The sequence below is a fragment of the Falco cherrug genome, chromosome 13 (genome assembly GCF_023634085.1).
Source record: "Falco cherrug isolate bFalChe1 chromosome 13, bFalChe1.pri, whole genome shotgun sequence".
NCBI lineage: Eukaryota > Metazoa > Chordata > Aves > Falconiformes > Falconidae > Falco > Falco cherrug.
This window is the reverse complement of record NC_073709.1, coordinates 31,284,030-31,307,412: the sequence shown is the minus strand read 5'-3', so window position 1 is coordinate 31,307,412 and position 23,383 is coordinate 31,284,030. Positions and strand designations below refer to the sequence as shown.

General features: G+C 41.7%; 1 protein-coding gene across 10 annotated transcripts in view; it reads left to right on the top strand.

The window, feature by feature from the left end:
* Positions 1-23,338, top strand: part of CLIP4 (CAP-Gly domain containing linker protein family member 4) — a 39,288-nt gene extending 15,950 nt beyond the window's left edge. For 8 of the 10 annotated variants that reach the window (XM_027800452.2, XM_027800454.2, XM_027800457.2 and 5 more), the window contains 9 exons: positions 2,670-2,805; positions 3,532-3,672; positions 6,298-6,381; positions 9,558-9,698; positions 10,081-10,215; positions 12,431-12,554; positions 13,347-13,411; positions 14,049-14,121; positions 14,760-23,338. In XM_027800452.2, the coding sequence (XP_027656253.1) occupies positions 2,670-2,805; positions 3,532-3,672; positions 6,298-6,381; positions 9,558-9,698; positions 10,081-10,215; positions 12,431-12,554; positions 13,347-13,411; positions 14,049-14,121; positions 14,760-15,081 (1,221 nt within the window). In that variant the 3' untranslated portion in view covers positions 15,082-23,338. The remainder of the gene's footprint in view (positions 1-2,669; positions 2,806-3,531; positions 3,673-6,297; positions 6,382-9,557; positions 9,699-10,080; positions 10,216-12,430; positions 12,555-13,346; positions 13,412-14,048; positions 14,122-14,759) is intronic. The other 2 variants (XM_055725784.1, XM_055725786.1) reach the window with 2 other exon arrangements.
* The last annotated feature ends 45 nt before the right edge of the window (positions 23,339-23,383 follow it).

The window sequence follows — 23,383 nt, the reverse complement described above, 5'->3', positions numbered from 1 at the left end:
AGAGTGCTAAAACTCTTCTAAAGATTAAAATATTTTTCTGGTAAATATTGAAGGTATTTGTGAGCAAAATTTTATGTTTGAGTAGCTTTACCTTGATAGTTTTTATAGTATAACTTCTGATTTGTAATTGTCACAACTGAAGAGTTCTAAAGGGAACCCCACCACAAGTGCAAAGCAGCTTCCATGCTGTATTTTTGTTTGTATTCTTGAAATTGGGTCAGGAAAGGCAAGGGAATCGCTAGCTACGCAGGAGGCATTTTAACTGAAGTACATACAGGAATCGGCTTATTCTTTAGAGACAATAAGCAGTTCATGGCAGTTTCTTTTACAGAAAGGCATTGCACAGTGAGAGCATGGGGAGATGATGTAACTGCAGGTTAGTGGGGGCTTTCTAGCAAGACAGGGAAGAAATTAGTCCTCTTTCCCTCAAGTAAGGCCCACAGACCTGTTTGTACTGTAATGTGCTTACTGCATATGGATAAAGCTTCCCGAGTTTGACTTTTTTTTTTTTTTTTTTTTTTTTTAAATTGAGTATGCGGTTACAGTGTTTTTTAAGAAGTTGTTGGAAGCTAGTTTTCTGCTGCCAAAGGCTAGCAGGGCTTTCCAGCTGTCTTTTTTTTTTTTTTTTTTTTTTTTTTTTTTTAGGAAGCCAAAGCCATCATACGGCAGGTGGGAAGGAGGAATGTGATTGTGGTTTTTGGTCTTCCTTTTCCACATTTGCTTTCCTCCCTTCCTTTCTTTGTGTGCAAGGAGCTGCTCTGCATTACTCCCACATGGCTTCCTACCACGTTCTCCATTCTTGTGACTGGAGAAGCTGATCTCAGCCCTGCCTTCCCCTCCCCTGTGCTACTCATAAATGTGTGCAGGGTGGTGCAAAAGTGAGAACAGGATGGTGAAAATGGTGCCCAGTTCTTCACCTTCTTTTGGATCAGTTCTCCTTTCGGGAACGTGGAAGCTGGGACAAGGGCACTGAAACAGCAGCATTTTTATGAGCAATGTTTATGGATTCCTGTTCTCTTTCCTGCATCTGCAGTCTCCTAATAGATCAGCTTTAATGAAGCCTGAAAGCCAAACACAGTAGATGCCAGAGGGAAAATGGATTCCTCTCTCGATTCCTCCTGCACCTATCATTCTAGCTGCCTCACGGGGTAGGAAGCGGTGTGAGCAGGTGTTTGTGTGTACGTGATCTGGGGTCGGCTGGCTTCATCGGCTCCTGGTGATAGATGCAGGTTATCTGAACGGCTGCTCAGCGAAATGGGAGCACAGCGAAAGTAGTAGCTGGGAGAAACCTCTTTTCTCCTGTCCCTGCCCTGTTTCTCATGTGTCAGGTGTCCTCTGCTCCTTGCTTGTGTGAAACTGGAGCCTCAATTTTGCCATCTCCACCTCCAGTTTAAGATGCCTGCTGGTCTCTCTGCTCAGCCAGTGCCCTCCAGCTGGTGCCTGGAGAGCAGAGGAATCTGTTGGGCTGCTTGGCTAAGCTTTCTCTGGCTGAATTTGATCTCTGGCTTGGTGGCTAAAAAGTCTGCGTCTAGGTTAGTGTGATGTACCTGCTTATAACAATCAAGTTTAAAGGAGATCTTCAGAGTAAAAGCAGAACAGGCTCTGGGTCACGTTTATTTCTTCTTAAGAAAGAGTAGCTGGAAGGTTTTATCATAAAGAAAAAAATGGTTTCGTTCTGTGTACTCTCTGAGGGCTGGATTAGACAGTGAAGTCACAGCAAAAAATGAACTAATAGTATGAAGGTCACATGAGATAATGAAAACTGAGCAACTGGAAGATCAAAGTGTTTTTTCTACTAAAACTAATTTAAAAATCAAATATTAAAATGAATTTAAATCCATGTTAAATGCATCTCTGTTAGTGGTTCCTCCCCTCTTTTGGTTGACGTGTGTGGGCTTACAAAGTATGTTTGTGGAGGCTGAGGTCCACCGGCCAGACTGGTCTGTCTTGATAGTCTTGATATACTTACCTGTTCAGAGTATATAGTATAGTATATTTTGAAACAACACAAACTGTTTAAAACATTTTCTGGCTTTTAAAGTTTTGTTTAATCAGAAGGAGGGAATAAAAGACTTAGAAGTCTTTTCCAAAGAAAAAATCAAGTAGGCTCTGAGGTTTACCCTTGAACCTCTGAGATTATATATATATATATATATATATATAAATTATACATATAATTATATATATATAATTATATATAAATTTATACACACAGAGATATATTTATAGATTATTATTTTTTTTAATCTGGTATTTCCATGGAATCTCCAGTTCAGCAATATATCTAGCCATGATTCTGAAAGTACAGTTGTGGAAAACACTGGAAGTAAAGCTTCTTGTTAGCCATGTATACTCCTGTACCTTGCTGACTTGGAGCTGTATTGTGCAGTGGTGCTTAACGTCTAATTCTTGTCTGTTATGAGATCTGTCAATAACCACTGCGTTTGGTTAATACAAAATAGACACACGAGGGTGAAAATGCTTTGGAAAATGCATTTGCTGGCATTGAAAGGTAGGAACGTCAGTAGTCGAGGGAGGTGGTTGCGTTTGTATTTCTTTGTTCTGATCAGAAGCTTGTAGATGACTTGCTGTCTCCATAAATGATGCTACGTTCTCATGAACAGTACTTGCTTAACAAAGTCATTCTGTGTTGATGCTTTTTGCGTCAGGTTGGTACATTAAGATTTTGTGGCACAACGGAATTTGCCAGTGGCCAGTGGGCTGGCATAGAACTGGATGAACCTGAAGGAAAGAACAATGGAAGTGTCGGAAGAGTCCAGTACTTCAAGTGCGCACCAAAACGCGGTATAACCTTAAATTTTTTTCTTAGATTTTTTTTTTTTTAAAAAAATGAGAATTTTAAGAAAGGTCTTGGAAGATACAAACCTTTTGGGATAACATATGAAAAATTCTGTTGCTTTTCTTCATAGTGCTTTGTTTGTTTGTTTTATTCTTTTAACTGTTCCTAGTATTTTAACTACAACTATTTGCAAAACCACTGAAACAACCAACCAGTCACAATTTCAGTTTATTTCCTTGAAACTGTGAGGCAGTCTTCCCTGTTTTTCTGTCTATATTGTTGAAACTATCTGTTTTGTGTTGTAACAATAATGGCCTTGTTTCTTTATCTGCTTTGTCTTAATTTTTTAAGATAGAAAACAACTACAAGTGTGACTAACTTTCAGCTTGAGGTATTTTAATCGATATTTCATGGACACTCATGATACACAAAGTCTTGTGTTCTGTAAGAGTGGAGACTGATTGTTACCGTTAGAACAAAAAGGAGATTGTAACCAATGGATTTTAGTGACTTCCTGAATTACTCTGTTCAAATTGCTTGACAAGCCTTTTGCTTTCACTGTTCATTTGAGCTGGTTCTTCCTACCTTACAAATTCTTTGACAGCACGGCAAGCTGTGATCGTGGCTGAAAAAAACCAACCCTAAATTGATGTAAGAGATGGTAGGCAGAAAGTTTGGTTACATTAATATTACCCCTGGTTCTGTTTTGGCATGTACAATTTTCTCTCCAGGTATCTTTGCTCCGCTTTCTAAAATAAGCAAGGCTTCTGATCACAGAAAAAGCTTTGTACGAAGTTCTTCCTTGCGGTCTTCACCTTTGGTCAAATCCAAGAAAATTGATGTGACACACGTAACTTCCAAAGTGAATTCTGGTGAGTATTTTCTTGTATGTTGAGACAGGATAGAGAGATACTAGTCTTCAAGAATTAGTGCTAATCCTGTAAATTTGGTATTAAAATATTTGCTTGGAATTAGTTCATCACTTGGGATGAGAAGATGATAGGAAATTTATTAACAATGTATTCGCATGATTAGAAGTTCACTAGGCTGTAAACTGGTACTGGAAGTATGTTTTGTGTAGCTGTTCAGTGATTATAGTGATCTGAGGTACTATAAGACAGGTTATAGTCTTTACATAGTCTATAAAAATAAAAAAGTTCACCACAACATTTATTCTTCGGTCATTAAAGTAATTTCTGATTGACTGTGATATCAATTAAATGCCTAAACTTGTTGTGATTCAATTTACGAAGATCTTCCTGGATAACTTGAAACATCTCACTGAGATCAATGAAAATGTAGAAACTAATCTATATACACTTTTATGTATAGAAGCTGAAGAAATTTAATTTATTTTCTGGCAAAATTATCAAGGAACTATTTAACTGATTTTTATATTATCTGCTAATTAAGTTATCTGAGTAAAACCAGAGGCAAATTAGAAGAGAAAGGATGTCCTTGCAATAAGGCCTCAGTCTAGTGATTGGAGTTAGAGGCTCAGTCGCTGGCTCTGTTTTAGTTTCTTAGTAATTTACTCATATTTCTTAATCCTTCTGTGTTAAGTTCCCTCCTGTGTAGTGAGCGCGATGCATCTTTTCTGTCTGTCTGTACTCCAAACACATTGGAACCATGACTCTTCTACAGTGCCCACCCTGCGTCATCTGGTCCCGTGTCTGGCCAGCAACGTTTTGATGTCATTAAATACATTACATGCGCATTTCTTTTGCCTTTTGAACCCTTTTTAGGTGACTCATAGTAAGGCAGCGCAGCTCTAAGGGGTAGAAGAGATGCATACATTCTCCTCAAATTTCTTCAAGCACCCTAAACCACTACACACTTTACCAGTAATAAGCAGGGTATGGAAACAATGTGCCAGGCTGGCGGATGAGGTGTATTTGGGATGACTTGTGTAACTCTTCTCTATGTAGACCGAGGGGGAAGTCTGCTTTAATTATGTGTTTATACAATTAGCACATTTATGCGTTAACGCATTAAATTAAGCTGTTTGTGAATGGACATCTTGCATAAAAAGCTGCTCACAGTAATTGGTTTGTTAGGAGTCTTGCTGAGGAGCAGATGCAAGCTGACTTTTTCTGTTAAATATTTTTCAATGTTTGATTCCGTTTGTGGTGAACTGTTTGTAACTCATTAAACTATAATGGAAAGGGCTGTTCCCTTGGTCGCAGGCGGTGTGTTCCAGACGTAGTAGGCAGTCATAGACCACCTTTTCTGCCACAAGGGTGCATTTGTGTCTTTGGAAATTTTAAACGTTAGATACTTTGATTTCGGTGAAAGTCAGAGTGAGTTAGGCATCATCCGCCCAGCAGAGTTTACATCCGCTAACAGTAATCTGGAAGGTGCCATTTCCTTGTGTCAAAAGCTCCGTTAGAATTAATTTGCCTGGCTGATTCTCTGGCTGGAGTGAGAAGATAAAGCTGCAGAGGCAGGGCTTTGTTTTGCAGTGTTCACGCACATCACCAGATTACGTTTCTTTCCTTTAAACTTCGTCCCTGCACTACGCTGGTCTGTAAGGATGCAAGGAAAATTAACGTGCTTTTTGTAGATATGGTTATAAGCTGCAAAGTGAAATATAATACTGTAGAGATTATGTGTTTCTTGTGGATTTGAATAATCCATCAGATTGATGATAATAGTTCTTTTTCACATTTTTAGGAAAAGGATTACTGGGATCAGATTGAGACATGTGTTTCCAGTTACAAACACTAGTTTTTTGATCTGGTGCCTTAATGGCTGAACGATAAAATTTGGGAAAATACAGTATATTTGCAAACTAGTTCAGTCCCTGTAGCTGAATTAAATCGACAGACGTAGTTAAATAAAAAAGATGTGATTTTTCTTTCATGACAAGGAGGGGATAAATCATAGATAAATAAGCTTGTTCTTCATTGAGTTAGGGTAGGAAACTGTCAGAAATGCAAGATGACTGTTCACAAATTATCACTTATGTGGCAGTACTGGTTCATATGCATATCACGACATTGTTGCTCTAAGAGTTAGAATCTTAAAAATCGTGTTGGCCTACTTGGTTATTTGCAGACTGAAGGTTTGGTCTCACATCTCAAAACTTGTTACGTGTAATCTTTAGTGAAGAAATTGTGAAATTATTATTAGTGAGTAGTTGACCTTAAGTACTATAAAAGTGAGTGTTGTGTATATGATAGACGTAGATGTTTGAAGGATTTGAGTAAAACTCCTTCAATATAAACGTTAATATTTTGCAGGCAACTTGTTTATTGTTTGGCAAGATAGTTTGGGCTGTTTTAAGGGGTTTAACATCTGTGCTTATCCATCAAAACAATTCTGCAGTCTTGTTTTACCCATTGATCAGGAGTCTAAGGAATTGTACGGTTTTATCTATTTTATCTGTGCATCCACTAATCTGCAAATCTGTCAAATTGGTTTTGTGCCAGACTTTCCTGTAAAATTGTTGTTCATTGTTAGGATGTATGCATCTAACTGTATGTATTTTTTAATAGGCTTAAATGTGGCAAAAAAAGACAGTGCTTCTGAAACCAGCTTTATGACTGCTAACAGGGGCAAAAACGCACCTGCGAAAGACGGTAACTAAATTTTTATTTTTTAATATGTTGAGAAACATGTTGGGCAGGGCAGAGGAAGTATCATTACTGTCTTACCTTTGTAGAAGTCCTGTGTCTGCACTACACACAAAAGTTGTCTTGCCTGTCTGTACCCAAGTCCCAAGCAGGCTGTTTACTAGGAGCAGAAATTTGGTGTGGATGTTGTGCTGGCGCTCTGTGTTGGTCTGGGAACAGCTTCTCTCCAAATACATGGACAAGAAAATATAGACAAGCCCTTAACGCTGGCAGCTGTGTCAGTAAATAATCTTACAGAGGACCTGCAGAGTTACCTTCTTAGGTTTCTGAGGGAGACCTTTTGCCCTGTATCGTTACTGCTTAGATTTTAATGAAGAACTGTGCACGTATTCTGTTGGGATTTTTATTCACTCCTGTATCTGTATAATAAAGTGTTCCCATCTAACAGCGCTTGGCATTGTATCACAGAAGACTCACAATAACATGCTACAAATATGAAAACTGAAACTCAAGCTTTTTAAAAAGTTCCTTTTACATATGAATCATTCTTTGCAATTACCTAGTTTCAGAATTGGATAGTGCCTTCTACTGCATCAGTAATTTGTTTGCTGAAAGTTTAAACATAAAGGGACCTGACTTTCAGGGGTGTCTTAAACTGTAAAAATCAGGTGGTCTTTGAGGTTTGGCCTATAAAATCATACTCTTAAGTGTTGGTAAAAGCAGTATGTCTTTGCAATAATTTGAAGTGTGAATTTGAATATGCCGCCTTTGAAGAAAAGCATCTTTTTATATCCTCCATCAGTGAATAGCTGTGAGGAGGAGACTTGGTGAAGAGGCTAGTGTGAAAAATTTAAGCCCTGTCTTAGATGATACTTTTTCATAAGCGAGCTAAAAAAACTTGTGTAGGTGGAGATTTCCAACATTTGATTCGTGGAGGGCGCTTAATGGCTTGGTCTTCAGGTTCTGGTCACACAACGAAGTGAATTGGCAGTACAGGGTCTCGGTTTGATGGATACAGTATGATATCTGCAATTACTGGGACTCAAAAGGCATTGCGGGATATCAGTGATGTGCAGTGAAGCCTCATTTCAGGATTTAGTGGTTTAGATGATATTGTCATAAAGCAGATGCTGAACCATTAGGAAAATCCAGCATCCAACTGAAAAAGTAGCTGTCAGTGGTTCTTTGTCAAATAAGGTGGCTATTTCAGCTTGGGGGTTTTTGGAGTTTGTACAGAGTCTGTTGGGTTTTGTTTTGTGTTTTTTAACACCCACCGGCCCCCCAAACCCTTGACGAATTGGAAAAAAGGTCTTGAGGGAGGGGGAGGATGGAGAGGAGTAAGGACAGCTATAGAGTTCTGTGGCAAGGATGAAACGGTCAACTGTACAAATATCCCCTGGGAACGATACGTCCTCTAATGGTTTGTAGAGAACGGCGCAGGGATATTGAGTATTACAAGGTAAAGGACAGTCACTGTGTCGTGCTGTTGCAAAAGGGGGGCTCGTACTGGAATGTATAAAAAGCAGCGTCAGCCGTGAGGTACCCAAAGTGACCTGGGTGCTTTGCTTGGCACAGGCGAGGGCTCTGCTAAAACACTGCACCTGGCTCTAGACGCTGCATCTCAAAAAGACGAGAATCAACTGGAGAGAATTCAGAGAAGACACCACAATAACTAGAGGTATAAAACTTGAGCAAAGAGAAGAGACTGTTGGAATTTGTGATTGTGTGATTAAAAAGACAGAAGATTAAAGGGCTAGAACAGGAAGCTTTCAAATACAAGGAAGAGTATAACCCATGCTGCATGTGTAATGAAAGTAAGAAATCTTGAGTTAAAACGGTGGTAATTTAGGTTTTATATTAGGGGACCCTCCCCTATAATGGTACAGAAATGATGTGGTGAAGTACATTGCTGAGGAAGTCCCGAGACCTCCCTGCTGTGTGGGTTTGTAGCCCAGGTCACACACTCCGCTGTCAGGAGTGATACAACAAAGAGTTGTTTTGCCTGATGGAGGAGGAATGGATGATAGGAGCTTCTGCTCTTTCTTCTCCCGCCCCGTGAGTTCCCACAAAGTGAAGCATCTCAATGACCACTTTGGTTTCAGCAGTTTTTGTAGTGTTCCTGTAGAAGAGGTAGGTGCTCTGACGTGCGGTGAATCTGTCGCTGGACTGACTTCTGAATAGGGGCTTGTAGTATGTGTTCGCCATTGCGTGTGGATGTATATACCTTGGACTCGGAGTCTGCCTGTTTAGTCACCGCTTATTTAGTAGTAATTTGCATTTTCTTCCTTGTAGCGTAGCTGCAGCCAGCATCTTGGAGTCTTTAGATTTCTGTCCCCAGATACCTAAGCTTTTGCTTTGACCTTTCTGCAGCTCTTTACTGTTTTGCCAGACTGGGGGATTAAATTCTGTTGAACATGCTAACCCTGTGTTTGCTATTAAAGTGCTTTGAGAAAAGTAATGAATTAAGCCTCTCAGAATTGTGAAAAGTTCAATAAGCAATATTCTCTTAATTTTTCACATTGAGAAACTGAGGCATAGACGTGTCTTGCTGTACCCTGTGTCATTTTGGGCAGAAGGGAGTAGGAGAGGGGAGAACTGGGAGAGCCTTGAAAAGGAAGGAGGGAAGCTGAACATAAGTCTTGGCGGACAGTTTAGACATCAGGGTTTGCAAATGGAGATAAAAGTGATTTATTTCCCATTCTTATTTTATAGTAAAGATTTTAATATTAATACAGTATGTAATGGAATATAGTAGGCTCTAATCCAGACAATAATTCACTCGCATCGTATCACCTTCCTTCTACTTCTCATCAAATCTGTAATGGCTGGGTGCTGAAAGTGTGGCGGTATGTTCCCTTAGTAATAAGGCTCCCATATCTTAATGAATATGCTTGGGACGGTTTAGAAGAACTTCAGAGAGTGAGAGAGAAGGGGCTTTTGGGGACCTGTCCCAGCACTCATCACCTTATTTCCAAGGCAGGGTTAGATGATGCACCGATGTCATTCCCGACAGGTGTGTGTGCAGATGTTGCTTAACAACAGCTTGTTTTGGCTATTCACTTTGAATTCTGCCCGCTACGGAGAACGGACAACTTCCTTCCTAACAGAAGCTTTCCCTTCTGCTTAATTGGTCCTTTTCTGAATCTGAGCTCTGAAGGGCTGTTTCCTTTTGTGTCTTTTAGGTTTTCCGGGGTACAGCAGCTCTTCCTCTTCTACTACCTCCTTGGAAGGCAAACAGAGTTCCTCCAAGAAGCGGAACTCGGCTAGCAGCAATAAAAAGGCAGTGACTGGTGGGTCTTCTGCCTCATCTAAAGGTCGTGCTGGTATGGTGTGTTTCATTGAGGTGTATCTTCACAGGTGGGAGGTCGCTGCTGTACCGACTACTTAAGTAGAACCGCTTGTGCTGTTTCAGAGTCTGAGATGGTTCAGGAAAGATGCTTGGGAAGTCTTTTAACCGTAAACTTAAGTTTGGCAACGTTTAAAAAGTTTTTTAGAACATCTTCAAGAGGAGAAGTGTTCTTCTAGTTGGTCGCTGTGCCTTTCAACAGCAGAAAAAAGGCTGTAGTCCGTAGCTTTCCTGCTAGAGCAAAGCAATTCTTTAAGCAAACTTTGTGGTGTGTCGCCATGTGTTAAAGGTACATATTGAAGACTTCAGTTTTGAAGTACAAAGTCACTAATTTCAGATGTTGTTCTTCTGTTGACCAGGGTTGTATAGCTCTTCTCCGGCTACGAGGAAAAGTCCTTTTGTTGAAGGAGAAATTCAGGTTGGAGACAGAGTACTGGTGGTAGGACAGAGAACAGGCACTGTTAGATTTTGCGGGATGACAAAATTTGCACCAGGTACTTGCAATACTCTTTGTGTATGTTGTAGAATTAATATGGAATTGCTTACGTGTGAGCACACGAATGTTAAGAGCACTACATCCTTTTCCTCGCTCCCTGCAAAAAAAATTGTAGATGTACTGGTTTGTTAGGTCTCTCTCCTGTGTTTCACTGGCTGGTTTTTACTCTAATGCAACTGCTGGGAAGAAACAAGGGTTTAAAACGTGACTTTTACTTGTCCACTAACACGGCTTCATTAGGAGAAATATTTTGATGTTGAAATTGTAGGTGGTGTTACAAAGCTTTCTGAAAACCTTCAGTTTAGTCTCTGAATTAGTATATAGTTTATTGAGATCACACGCCTTTACTCCCTACTCTTTTGTAGTAAGCCTTTTTGACACAGCTCGTCTGTTGCAATACTGGGACTGTTATCATGCCATATAGCTGTCTCATTCTTATCTTCTTGGCATCTTTAAGAGGGTAACGGTGAACATTTAAATCTTAACTAACAAACCTTTAAAAAAAACCTAGGTCACAGTGCAGATGAAAGGTTGCAAGTGTCTCAAAAAGCCCCAAACGCTACCACCGTTTTCTCATCCTTCTCCCTTTCAGCTCCTCCCTGCCTTCCCCTTGCTAAAAAACAGATTGCAGCGAAGCCAGGTGTTCTCAAATGGAAGTGAGTTGTTTTAAATTCGGGAAACTACATTCTGAATACTACTGTTTTTGTAACCAAGTAGTATGTTCTTTATGTTCTTACCTGTCTATAATCTTCTGATTGCAAGAGTAATGCAAAACCAGCTGTTAAGTGTTGGTGTAAGTGCCTAGTTTAAATGAGGTCCATCTGGTTGACACGTAAGCGGCAATGCTCTTGTCTTGACACTTGGTGGCATCAAAACTAAACCGAAAATGTTAGAATGGCAGACTGTGAGACTGTGGTACAGGCTTTTTCCATTTGTAGTCCTTTCCCCAGTTCTATTGTGGGCAGTCCTTGCTTGAGATGCTGTGATGAACTGATTCTGCACTTCAATGTGATCGCTCGTACCTTCATGTTGTTGCTTACAGAGTAAACGTTGAGAAAAAGACTGGTTTTCCAAACACACTGTAACAAGTGTAAAACCAGAAAGCTGTTCAACAGCGTAAGGCTCCCTGCCTTCCTTCCTGCTCCAAATCAGGGCACAGAATTTTTTGGAGAAGAACGTTGCATTGTAAGAAGTGAGGACAGAATCTCAATGCAAATCTTCACCATTTGCAAAACCAGTAATTTATAGAAAATGTGACAGATGCAGTTTTAAGTATTTCAACTTTAATATGTATCAAAGCTCTGGAAGTTACCCAGACTTTATTTCTTTTGCTGCAGTGTAGATCTTTATTTAATTCTAAATACAGGAAGGGGAGAACTTGCTGTGTACCGAGCCCTTCTAATTCATGAGCTGTCATTCCTGAGTTTCTTGAGCTGATAATTAGAATTACCATTTTATCCAGTGCCTTAGTACCAAGTGACTTGAATTAAATTTTGAATCTTTTGGGGATGGATAGCATAAGGACTACTAATGGAGGATGAAATTTAGCACCTTTACATAATTAGCTCCCATTTATCACGGGTTATGAATGATCAAGCTTATTAACATCTTGGTGCCTATTCAGTGTTCTGTACGAGATGACTTGCTGGCCACTTCTGATTCTTACACCCCTCTCTCACTATCATACAGGCAGCCTTGCAATTTGTATTAATTGTAACTTGCTAGATGGAGAGAAGGAATGAATTAATATCAAAACTTTTAATTCTACTGTTGATGATCTCAGATGAGGCATAACCCGTGTGGTCAGAGGACTAAAGAGGGAAACTTGAACCACCACTGCTGCTCTTCCCTGTCTCCTTTTTTTTTCCAATAGCCACTGTTTGATTCAGTAACGTTCTGTTTGGCTTCAGTGTATAGATCAAAGGTTTTATGTTTTCTGTATCAATTCAAATGTCAATTATTTCCTTGAAAGCATATAAAAAGGCTGAGATAATTATCTTTAGATTTATTCTGATACCAATTTTTGCATAGTTACATAGAGAGTTATTTTGTTATATATATATATATATATTTACTATTATTATCTAGACGGTTTCTAACTAGCAACTGTTTTCCTTGATGTGGGTGAATGCCAGCTGCACCAACTGTCTAGATGGAGAAAAGCCTGTGGTGTTCTGTTCAAAATACCGTGATTTTATTGTTTTGAAATGTAGGATTCTGGTGTGGAATTGAATTGGACAAGCCTCACGGGAAGAATGATGGTTCTGTGGGAGGCGTTCAGTACTTCAGCTGTCTTCCCAGATACGGTATATTTGCACCACCATCTCGTGTACAGAGGTAAGCGCTGAAGCTGTTTTAACGTGTGTGTTGCTGAACACTTTCTTAATACGTTTTCCAGTGGGAAACAAAGTTTCACAGCAGATAGGGAAGAAATAATAAATGTTTTCTTCTGCTAACGGAATGTTATACCCTACATTAAATACCTGGTGGGTTTTAGATCAGCTTTTTGAAAGTAGAGTATAAATTGGGAATGCAGCTCCCCCTGTTTCTCTTGTAGCCGCTTCAGGTATGTTCATTCCGGGGCCTCCCATTTCTGGTGCAGTCTGTGTTCATTAAACCTGACTCTCACAACCCAATCCTGATGCGCTGAGCTGCGTTTGGTTATAAAAGGGAGTTGCCTTTGGACATGACTGGAAATACTGTTCCCATTCCAGCTAACTGCACGGGGGCCCAAAACGTCCACCACTTTGTAGTCTCTTTGCCAGGTCTCAGGAGGAACATCCGAGGAGTACTGTGCTCTTTCCTCCTGTCTGGCAGAGTAACTAGGTGCAAATACATGTTCTTGCTTTTCTTTCCCTGAATCGTCTAGCTCAGGCAAGCTGTTAAAGAGCTTGCCTCAAAATCATACGTGCTCTCTTGCTGAGTAAAAGGCAGCTAACTCGAATAAACTGGGTTGCCCTGGGCACCTCTTACGTACCAGCCTGATTACAGCTGGAACGTTGGTGTCCCTTGGGGGTGGGTGGAGGAAAGAAAGAATCGGAACTTCAACAACATGTGGCAAGAAGGCCTCCAGCAGCAGGTTTGTTCAGAGTTGAGTTGAAATGACTTTGTTGTGTTACTGCTTTTCAGATTAACGGGTTCTCTGGATTCTCTCACAGAGACTTCGTCGGGTAGAATAAGTCACGCTTTTCCAGGTAGGAGTGTAAGACACTGTCATTTGGCTTAGGCAGCTGTTCTGCAAGCAGAACCTCCTGCACAAAGCCAGCTTCTCCAAAAGCACAGTAGATTCTCGAGGTACCCAAATGCCAGCCAGCAGTCTGGTGGTCCCTTCCTAACGCGGAGCCTGCAGAAGGGATGTGGAGTACTGTGTGGTCATGAACGCTGGACTAGCAGAAATAATTATGTCAGAGTTAAGATTGTTGACACTCTCCCCTTATCACTGTATTGCATTCTAATCAGAGTTAACCATAAATTGAACCTGCTCCTCGATCTAAAAGAGATTGATGCAGGGATCAGTGTAGGGAATGACTAAATTACTAAAGCTTTTGTGAGATACTTGAAGTGGTTATTTTTCTTTTTCCTTCCCTAAGCTTTTTGTGAAAAGGCTGCTTCAAATTACCCTTGTTCAGTTTGTCTACTTTAATTTCTGTCCTCTCTGAAAATCTGAACGTCTTATGGATGCTTTCATGAGACGTTTCATTGCTTAATTTCCAAATTGGAGGGGAGACTGTAGCAAATGTAGTGGAAGCAGTATGAAAGCAAACACAAAGCATATGAGTTCGTAAAGGGTGTTTAAGAAGTCCTACACAGCTTATTAACCTTTCCACTTAGGTTTTAGACGCAGTCTAAGCACCACTTCTGCATCTTCACAAAAGGAGATAAACAGAAGAAACTCCTTTGTTAGGTGAGTGGTTTGCGTTTGAAATGTTCAGGTGAGCTGGCTGTTAGCATTACTGTTTCTTGTGCAAAAGAAAATCTTCATGCATGTACGATATCTAGACCTTTACGTGCTCATTTTTTTCCCTTCCAAAATGGACCAGTAGTAGACTCTTTTTGCGTGAGCATCCAGGAGTACAGTCCTTGAATGCAGGTTGGCCTTAAAATTGTTTTCCAATCGTTCATCACTGCATGTTCTCCAAATTCTTGTATTTTCACACAGCTGGGTAAAGGACTTCACTTTGTCCTGGTGATCCTGGCTGACACGTGCATGTTAAAAGTTGTTTTGGCAAAACTCTTTCAAGCCCCAAGTAGAATGTCTGGTACTGCTTGATTTACCAGTACCCTCACCTACGGTAAATATTGTGGATCCTAGCATCAGGTGAAAGGACACTGATTTTCCAAGTATTTCAGACTTGCCATGTGTACTAGCCTGCTAATGTTATTACATGTTTTGCTAGTGACATGTGATCAAACACACTTTTTTAAAAAAGGAATTTGAGGTTTTTTCCCCATGCATTTCACTGAACTACAGATTTGCCCTGGATGGTTTATAGAAAAAAACACCTTTTTCATTTTTATTTTTTGTTTGTTTGTTCTAACTAGATCTAAGAGCTCTGTGTTACGGCGCAGCTGGAGTAGCACCAGTGCAGCTAGCACCGAGGGACCGGTGAAGCTGCATGAAGGCTCTCAGGTTCTGCTGACCAGCTCCAATGAAATGGGGACAATCAGGTACATTGGTCCTACAGACTTTGCACCGGGGATATGGCTCGGACTTGAGCTCAGAAGTGCCAAGGGAAAGAATGACGGCTCTGTGGGGGAAAAGCGCTATTTCACCTGTAAGCTGAACCACGGGGTCTTAGTTCGACCTAGCAGGGTAACCTACCGTGGGATTAATGGGGCAAAACTTGTAGATGATATTTGCTGAGCCAAAATGTGCTCATACAATAGGAAGTAAGTATTGTAAAGCACACAAGCACCCCAGCTGGAAGGCAAACTTATTTTTTAATTATTAAACCTGCATTTGCATTTTACGTAGAGAGAGAGAGAGATATAAGTATATATATATGTATGTTTATAGATAATATATATTTTAATATATATATTAAAAAAAAATAGAGAGATATGATACAAGTTCAGTCACATTAAGAAGTAAGCCACTATTATGTTTCTGTTACTGAAACAGCCCTCGTCTGGGAAGGTTTTTGCAAAAACATCTTGGGTTTGGGCTGCTGTATTATTTGAATAATGTCCCAGTTCGAGAATGCGAGTATATTTTCCAATGTTCTCTAAAGTTGCTTTGTGATTCATGCAGTATTTAAACGATTTTACTCCATGTAGTAACAAACTGATAATGCTTTGCGCACTGCTGCTTTTGACAGAGGAGGTGGTTAATGAGTGACATTAGTCTAGTTACCAGGCACTTTATCAATTCCAATACCAGCTGCTAGCAATAAGCAAGCAAAAAAAAAAAATAATAAAAAGATCCCTTTTTCAAGCACTGGTGGAAGTATTTTTATATTTTATCATTCAGATCCCTCCTCTTCTTTTCCCCCTCCTCCTCTCCCCTCCAGAATGCAAAAGGGCTGACAAACACAAGGATTTGCAGTTACCCTAGTGAACAGCAGCAATTAAATAAAAAGCCTTTAAAAAGCACAAATACGCTGCATGTCAGTCTATAGTAAAAAGCACTTTTTGTTGTATGCGTTTGTAGGAGTTATGTGTCAGAAGCACTCTTTAAAATAATGCACTTTGCACTCTCCTGGAGAGCTTTCCCTCATTTTTAAAGCCTTTTTTTGTTTGGTGTGCTACAGGCTACGAGTATCAGTTTTTAAATGCAAATAAACCCAGATTGGAACTATACGTAATAGCCTCATCATAAATATTAAGTCTGTATAAATAGAGCACGGTAATTCCTGCCAGTGGTATGGATTATATGCAGGGTTTTCAAGCAAGCTGTTAACATTATTTGATTTGTTTGTGGATACACGTTTCTTTCTGTTTCCTTCAGAACAGTTTCAAGTGTAAATTTCTCCTAAGAGCCTTATGATAAATTAAGGCTCGTTTTAGGTACAGCTTTGTAACACACCTTGATGTGACATTATTTGCCTATCAGCCTTTTGACACAGCTAATATTTTGTCTGTGTGTTAAACGTGTATTTATTTTAATTGCTCAGTGTATGTAAATGTTACTTTATCAGGATGGTTTTGTGTGCCAGGAGAGTCATTTTATTCTTAAATGATCTGCTTGCTTTGACCTACTTGAAGAAGTGACACTTTAAATAACATCATAATATCCTATTTTTAGACAGAATTCTGCTGCTGACTTCTTCTAAATATTGCCGTAGCTGTTTTTCTTGAGCTGTATTTAAAATAATGCATATTGTAATCTAACTTGCAGGAATTTTTAATTGAATATAAAAGCTGTAAATTTTGAATGTAAAGAAATTAATGCTTTATATTTGAAGATGCAGATATTCAGTGATGTACTGAACTTTACTTTGTCCAGTATCTGTTTCTCGCTGGTGTTAGTAAAATGAAACGCTGGTGAATGGTATGGGGAAAAGACTTTTCATGAGGTTGTCACAGTCTGCTTGCTTCTGTTCTTGTGTACAAATTAGGCAAACGGGCCCCAGCAACTGCACAATAGAACCCAGAAGTTTTTACATCTTCTAGCTACGTGGTACCGTACTGTCAGCTGTCAAACAGAGCGTTTGTACAGCACAGCAGGTTTTGCCAGTTTGTCCCAGCTTTGTGCTCCTGGGTGGGCAGTTCAGTTTCTGTGAGGAAACACTCATTATGGGAAACGCTGTTTCTCCTGCCTGACAAGATGGAATGGAGATAAGGGCTTTATCTGAAGGGTAGCTGGAGTTCTTCCAGAGATGCGCAGGGGAGTAAGTGTGTGGGTCAGGCAGTTTGTTATAGTCACACCATTTCTGTGTGGCCTGTCTTGCACAGATGAAGGAATACAGAGCAATAACCTCTTCCCAAGAGTTTTCTGATTCACTGGTAACTTTTTTTTCTCCAAGGGGTCAGGCTGTACCTTCCACAGGTCTGTAGCTACACCCACTGCAGCCCACTCTGGGCTAGCGAAGACTGCAGGACTTCACCGGCGTCTGTCTGATGCGTAGAGCAGAGGGCATAGGTACTGTCTGAGCATCCGTGTAGTCTGCTTCCCCTTCAGTGTCAGCGTCAGCTAGCGGCACGTTTCTCCTGAAAGCTCTGGCTGTAAGCAGCTAGAGCAGTGCAGGTTAGAGGAGCAGATCAGGTCTGCTAGCGCGGTGGAGCTCCTCTGGTAGCACTGAGACTCTTCTGCGAGGAAGCAAGAAGCGCTGTAAATTTATGTGGCTTGAACCAGAAATAAATCAGTCCCTCTATTCCAGAAAGGATTACTGATAGCCGTCTTCAGGTTGGTGATGTGAAGGGATTTGTGCTTCCCTAAATCCAAGGTAAGTTGCTGTAATCCTTTTCTCCACCTCTTGCTGGAGAACACTCTGTCATAAAAGTAATTCTGAAAAGAACTGGCAGTGAAGTTTGAAATTAAGCGCTGTGCTGAGGTCTGTATGATCGCAGCCCCAACTGGTTAGAAAAAAAGGCAAATGAGCCTCAGAGTCCCTATAAACCATATAAATAAAATATTACCTGTTTTATAAATACACAGGTGGTCCCCAGCAATTCTGTGCAGCCTGTGCAGACGTGGAGGCTTGTCCTCGTTCCACAACATGTCTCTGGGGTCCAGTTTTAGGAAATGTTGTTCTTCAGTGCTCTCAGCCATGAGATCCTTTGAGCTTTGTTGGACACTGGCTGGAAAGGAGAGGTCATAGGTGTGACAGGAAGGGGAAGATTTTCTTGATGTGTCCCAGCGGGATTCAGTGACTGTTTTGCAGATGTTGACAGTAATGGTTTTCTGGGCAGGGAGCCTGTGCTTTTAAAAAGTGTTGCTATCCAGCAGGATCTGAGGCATAAGGATCCAAAACCGGCACTGCACATTTGCAAAGCATAACCTAGTTTCTCTGGCGAGGTAGCTCTGTTACCCGTGAGAGTGTTACAGAGGTGGCAAGTCCGGCATTTACAGAGTTCAGATTTTGCAGAAGCCTCGTCAAACACCAGGTGGAACCTGAAACAGTGTCCATGAAGCCACGCAGCAGCGTACCCACCTGCATCCCACCTGCATCCTCTTTCCTGCCTCGCTGCAGACAGACAACTCTGGAACAAATGGAAATTGCAGCAAAGGCGGCCAGCCCCTGCCAGATCAAAACCAGTGCGTGGCGGCTGTCTGGTGGGGGAACTAGCTCCACTCCTAGAAGAGCACAGGGGAGCTCACTGGTCAGTTAAGACAGGAAAGAACCAAAGTGTGGGGGAAGTGGAGAGGTGCCTGCCAGCTGCCTGCTCAGGGGAAAAAAAGTCTTGTTAACTGAACCACAGCACTATCCTGCGGGGAATGTGGATAAGCAAGTGAAGGAGAATAACGTTTATAGGTAAGTCAGTTCTAATTTCAACGACAGTTTCTTGAGAAAGCAGCTACCTACGGCACAGGAGTGGTACGGGGAGGGGCAGAAAGTGAGCATTTTGGGGCAGGACCCACCTCTTCCTGCGTTGGTCGCAGGACTTGGTGCTGGCGCTCCACTGTATTGAAACGCAGCTTATAATTAGAGCTACTCAAAGCCCACACCCAGAGTCATTAGGATAGAAACATTTAGGAATGAAAACACTGAAATGCTCTTCTCAGCTGTCTGCTCTGTTCTCTTTTATACTAGCCTGTTTCCTGGAAAACCCCAACTTTGCTGGTGTGTAGTAGCCGGAACGGCACCTTTCTCTGTAAGAAAGTGGAGGTGTGACATCTGCAATGCAAACGAGCCTTTACCCCGCTGCTGCGAGCCAGAAGGGGGGCTGGCTGCGGTTAGCAGTGCCTTTGGGGGTCGGTGTATCTCGATACTTCTGTAATGTTACCACGTAAAAATGGGTGGCCAGAGCCCGACTGTGATGCCGATCCGGTGATTAGACAGCCCAACACAGGAAGCCGGCTACAGTCACTTTATTTGTCTTCATGCCTTGTGGTTCACTACACTTGTTTACAATACAAATACACTATTCAATACAAAATACTCAATGACCATATATTAGTATTTTTCTTCATTGTATCCCTGAAGTGCACAGGCCCTTCCTTTACAAACAATGTTGCATAAACTGCTGTACATGAGACAGACACTCCTCTAATGAAGCTTGTTACTAAAAGAAGCCAGATGCAGACAATTCAGACATTTTCCTGCGATGGGTTTAGCTTTGGGACAGACAAACCGGGATGCCTTTGCTGCTGTGGAAGGCTGTTTTATGCTATTCCTACATCACAGGTCTTGTCACCCAGCAGGCAGGCTCAGTAACGGGAGCAGACTGGCAACGTTCAATCCTGCGGAGCCGGTTTCAGACCTCCGGCATCACACGGCGTATAAACGGCTGCGCCCAGCGGTGCTGCAGCTGCTCTCGCGCTGAGCCTACAGCACCACCGTGAAAGGCTGACTCAGCACCTTCACGCAGCCCTCGTGTGTGCAGCCTGTGGCACCCGTACTGCCCCTCGCTACAGCAAAGCCCCTCTCCTGCTGCCCCTCCTCCCACTGCTCCTGGAGGAAGCAGGGACCACCCAAACTTCTTGCTTCGCTTCATTTCCAGGCATGCGATGGAGAAACAAGGTTCAGTAGCGAAAAGGAAGATGAAGGGACAACAGGAAAGGTAGATAAACAGGCATCCCAACCTAATTTACCTTCAGGTGCAGAAACCTACCTAACATCTATAGAAACAGGTAGCATCCACGTGGAAATAAGCCACTTTCACATTATGAGTGTGGTAGCACAGGATTTTCCCAGTCGTGCTTTACATCCTGTAGATCATACTGCTTCCCACTTTTCCGCTGTAGAGTGAGGAAGACACGTAAGACCAGAATGTAAATATTGCCAATGAAAAAGACTAACTGTCTTAAAAACAAATTCCTTAAAAAAATACTTTTTTTAAATACAGTTTGCTGAGACAATATATAAGTCATAGACAAAAATGGGTAAGAGGGTTAAAATAGCTTTTTTTCTCCTACACCACTGTAAGCCTAGCGTGCAGAAGTTTTAATAAGGGAATTTGGGATTTACACATGCTGGGGTGCTTTTGTCCGATGAGGTCATGGTGACTTGTGCCCCTCCTGTTCCCTGCAGTTCTGAGAACTGAACAGTTGACTCTTTCCAGACAGAGAAATTAAAAATCCCTAGTTCACGACTAGACAAAATACTCTTGCCAATGACGTACAGCTATAGGAGCTGTGCTAGAATGAAACTGCTAGAAACTGGAACAGAAGAAATGTGAACTCTGAACACTTCCAGATGTTGTAAGAGAAATGCTAAAACAAATTCTATGAAGAACCTTGTACAGAATTTAAGCCACGGTTTCCTTACAACTATGTTGCATGAATTACTCTGCTTCTTACACACTCACACAGAGGCTGTAACTGAACACGCTGTTAGCTTTACCCCAGCACCCGACCTTTTTCTTGTTTCCCCCTGCTCTCCTTGGAGCATCCCTGGCAAAGCCTTTCAGAAGCTTCTTTCCTACCTCACCAAACTGCTGCTAGTAATGCTTCCGCCCAGGGCTAACCTGCAGGGCAGCTGCAGCGCTCACACAGTTAAACGCTGCATCGTTTCTGTCAGCCCTTCAGCTCCCTGGAGATGGCACAGTCACTGATTGTGCTGAAGTGTGAATCGTTAATTTGATGACAGAGGCAACTGGTATCATTACAGAAAGCTTTTTTCATACCATCCCAGTGATACAAATCAAATCTCGCATTGGCACAGAAATCCTGGCAAAGCTGTGGCAACAGGACACACACTTAAAACTTAACGCAGCGGCGAAATGACCAGGGAACTGTCTTCACTGCAGCCTGCACACTAGTAGCAGAGGCACCCTTTGGTCCAGGCCATTAATTCATGGAAATAATTTGTCCTTGATGGCATTATTTGTGGTTTAAGAGACAGGCAAACGCTCCAACCCTTCTTTCGAGTGGTAAGATTTGACTAGCATCAGTATTTACAAAACAATTTTTGCAAACTGGGGTGCTGTGCTTGGACAGCACACAGGGGTACCAAACTAAATGGTTGCTATGGAAGAGCTCAGAGATGTTATTTTTTTACATTAAAAACAAGCCCAAACTAGATTTCTGAATTCCAAGAGTTAAATTCCAAACCACAAAACACAAAACCCAACACCAAAAAACCCACAACAAAACATTTTACACTGGAGACACTGGAAGGAAGCTTATTGGAAACCAGCTGAACAGCATTTATCACAATGCACCGTACCCAGCAGGCTAGAGAATTTCAGTAGTAATTCACCATTTCCCCTGACCAGAATTATCTCCTCACGTATTGTGTAGGTAAGAAGGCAGTAATGTGTTTAGCTCCTTCGTTTGTTACAACTCGTTCTGTAAGAGTGTTTCAGTTGAAATTCTATGATAAAATAACTGCAGAGCACAGGCTGCAGAGCAGTAATCACGCTATCACCGTGGCTGGGGAGAGCCTGCCTTTAGCACCTTCACCCCCACAAACTTATAATCATCTCTTGCTGCTTGTGCTTTTAAAGCTTCTTTAGAAATGCTACCTGTAACATCATAACCTGGCAGCTTATCTGCATTTGTGCAGCATCAGAGCTGCTGCCCCAGAGCCAAGAATTAATAATTTCAGCTAGTCAAAGATCATTAACTTTGCAACTTTTTGTTCATGTGTATTCTTTGAGAACACTCATCAGTATACGGGTCAGATCCTGACCTCAGCAACACGTAAGAGGCAGGGCAGTAAAAACCCAGCGTGCTCCTGTGAAAAGAGCTAAAGAAAACAATGAGGAGCTTCAGCCCTTCTGAAAATGAGAAACCTAGAATATTTAAATGAAAATTGCTATTACATGTGAGTAATATACTAGCGTAAGAAATTGTTCTGTAGTGCTTACCTCCTGAATGAATCTGCTTTCCTGAGACTCTAGAAAACTTCCCCACTGAGTTTACCCAGCGAGAGGGACCAGCATGACACTAACGCAGTCCTAAGCTAGACCAAATCCTTCTCTGGTGGCTATTTCATGACAAGAGCTGTAAGCCTAAAAACCTCGGAGATGACAAATATTCTCTTAATTCAAGCTAAAGAAACCTACGGGACGCAGCACAGCACCCGAAGCACAACCCTCGTTACCCCCACGCAGCAGCGCTGCGGTGCATCCCTCGCAGATGAACGTGAAATTCGGAGCAGCCCCTGACCCAGGTTCCTAACAGCAGAGCACAGCCCCTCGAACCAAGCACCACACGCAATTTTGGCATTTGTCTAAAACCAGGTTTTAGTCCTGGGTACCAGAGATGTCAGAAAGGCAGGCTGAGAGCACGCCGCCTCCCTCCTCCTGTTCTTTCTACAGGGGTAGTGGCCCAAACCAAGCCCTCCAGTCGCAATCTGCACATCTCAAAGGTCAGGAGTATGTTATGCGGATTCTGGTTTGTTCCCTTATGAATACAGGAAGCTTACCTCAACGTTTGGATCCAGGGCCAGATTCAGAGTCACTTCACTGAAATGAAGAGTCTCGGACTGAAGAACACCTTCACGTTCCTTTGCTGATGCTCCACTACCCCCGTTTCTATGGAAACAGGCACCCCTTTCTGGATAGCGTTCATACTAAAACAGCTCCTTGCAACCCTAAGTTGAAGTTACTAACGCACATCTTTACACATGAATTATTTCCTACATCTATGTTTTGACAACACACTTAACTGGAGTATTTTTCATGCACAAGGTGTACAAAATGAGTCAATGAAGTGTTTGTCTTTAAACCACTATCATACACGTATTTTGTTAAAAGAAACAAGGGCTCTGCACCCTTCAAATAATACAGAGAGTATCTATCTGGCATCCGGATTGTGGCACGACGTAGTCTTCTGCCTTTACGTTGTTTGTACAGGGTATGTCAAAGGCTATCGTAAACCTCGGAGGTATGCAGGTGGCTGTCCATTTTCAGGGCATGGTGGAAGTCTCTCTCAAGACCACGGTCCTTTAAAACTTCACCTTGGTTCCACTTGACATGCACAAGTTCCTGATGAAGGACATTCCTACTTTTGTAGGACAGAAGGAATTTTAAAGGGCTTTACTCAGTTTTAGTGCTTAAACACAGCGGGGGGGGGGGGGGGGGGGGGCGGGGGGGGGGAGAAAACAAAACCCCCAGCC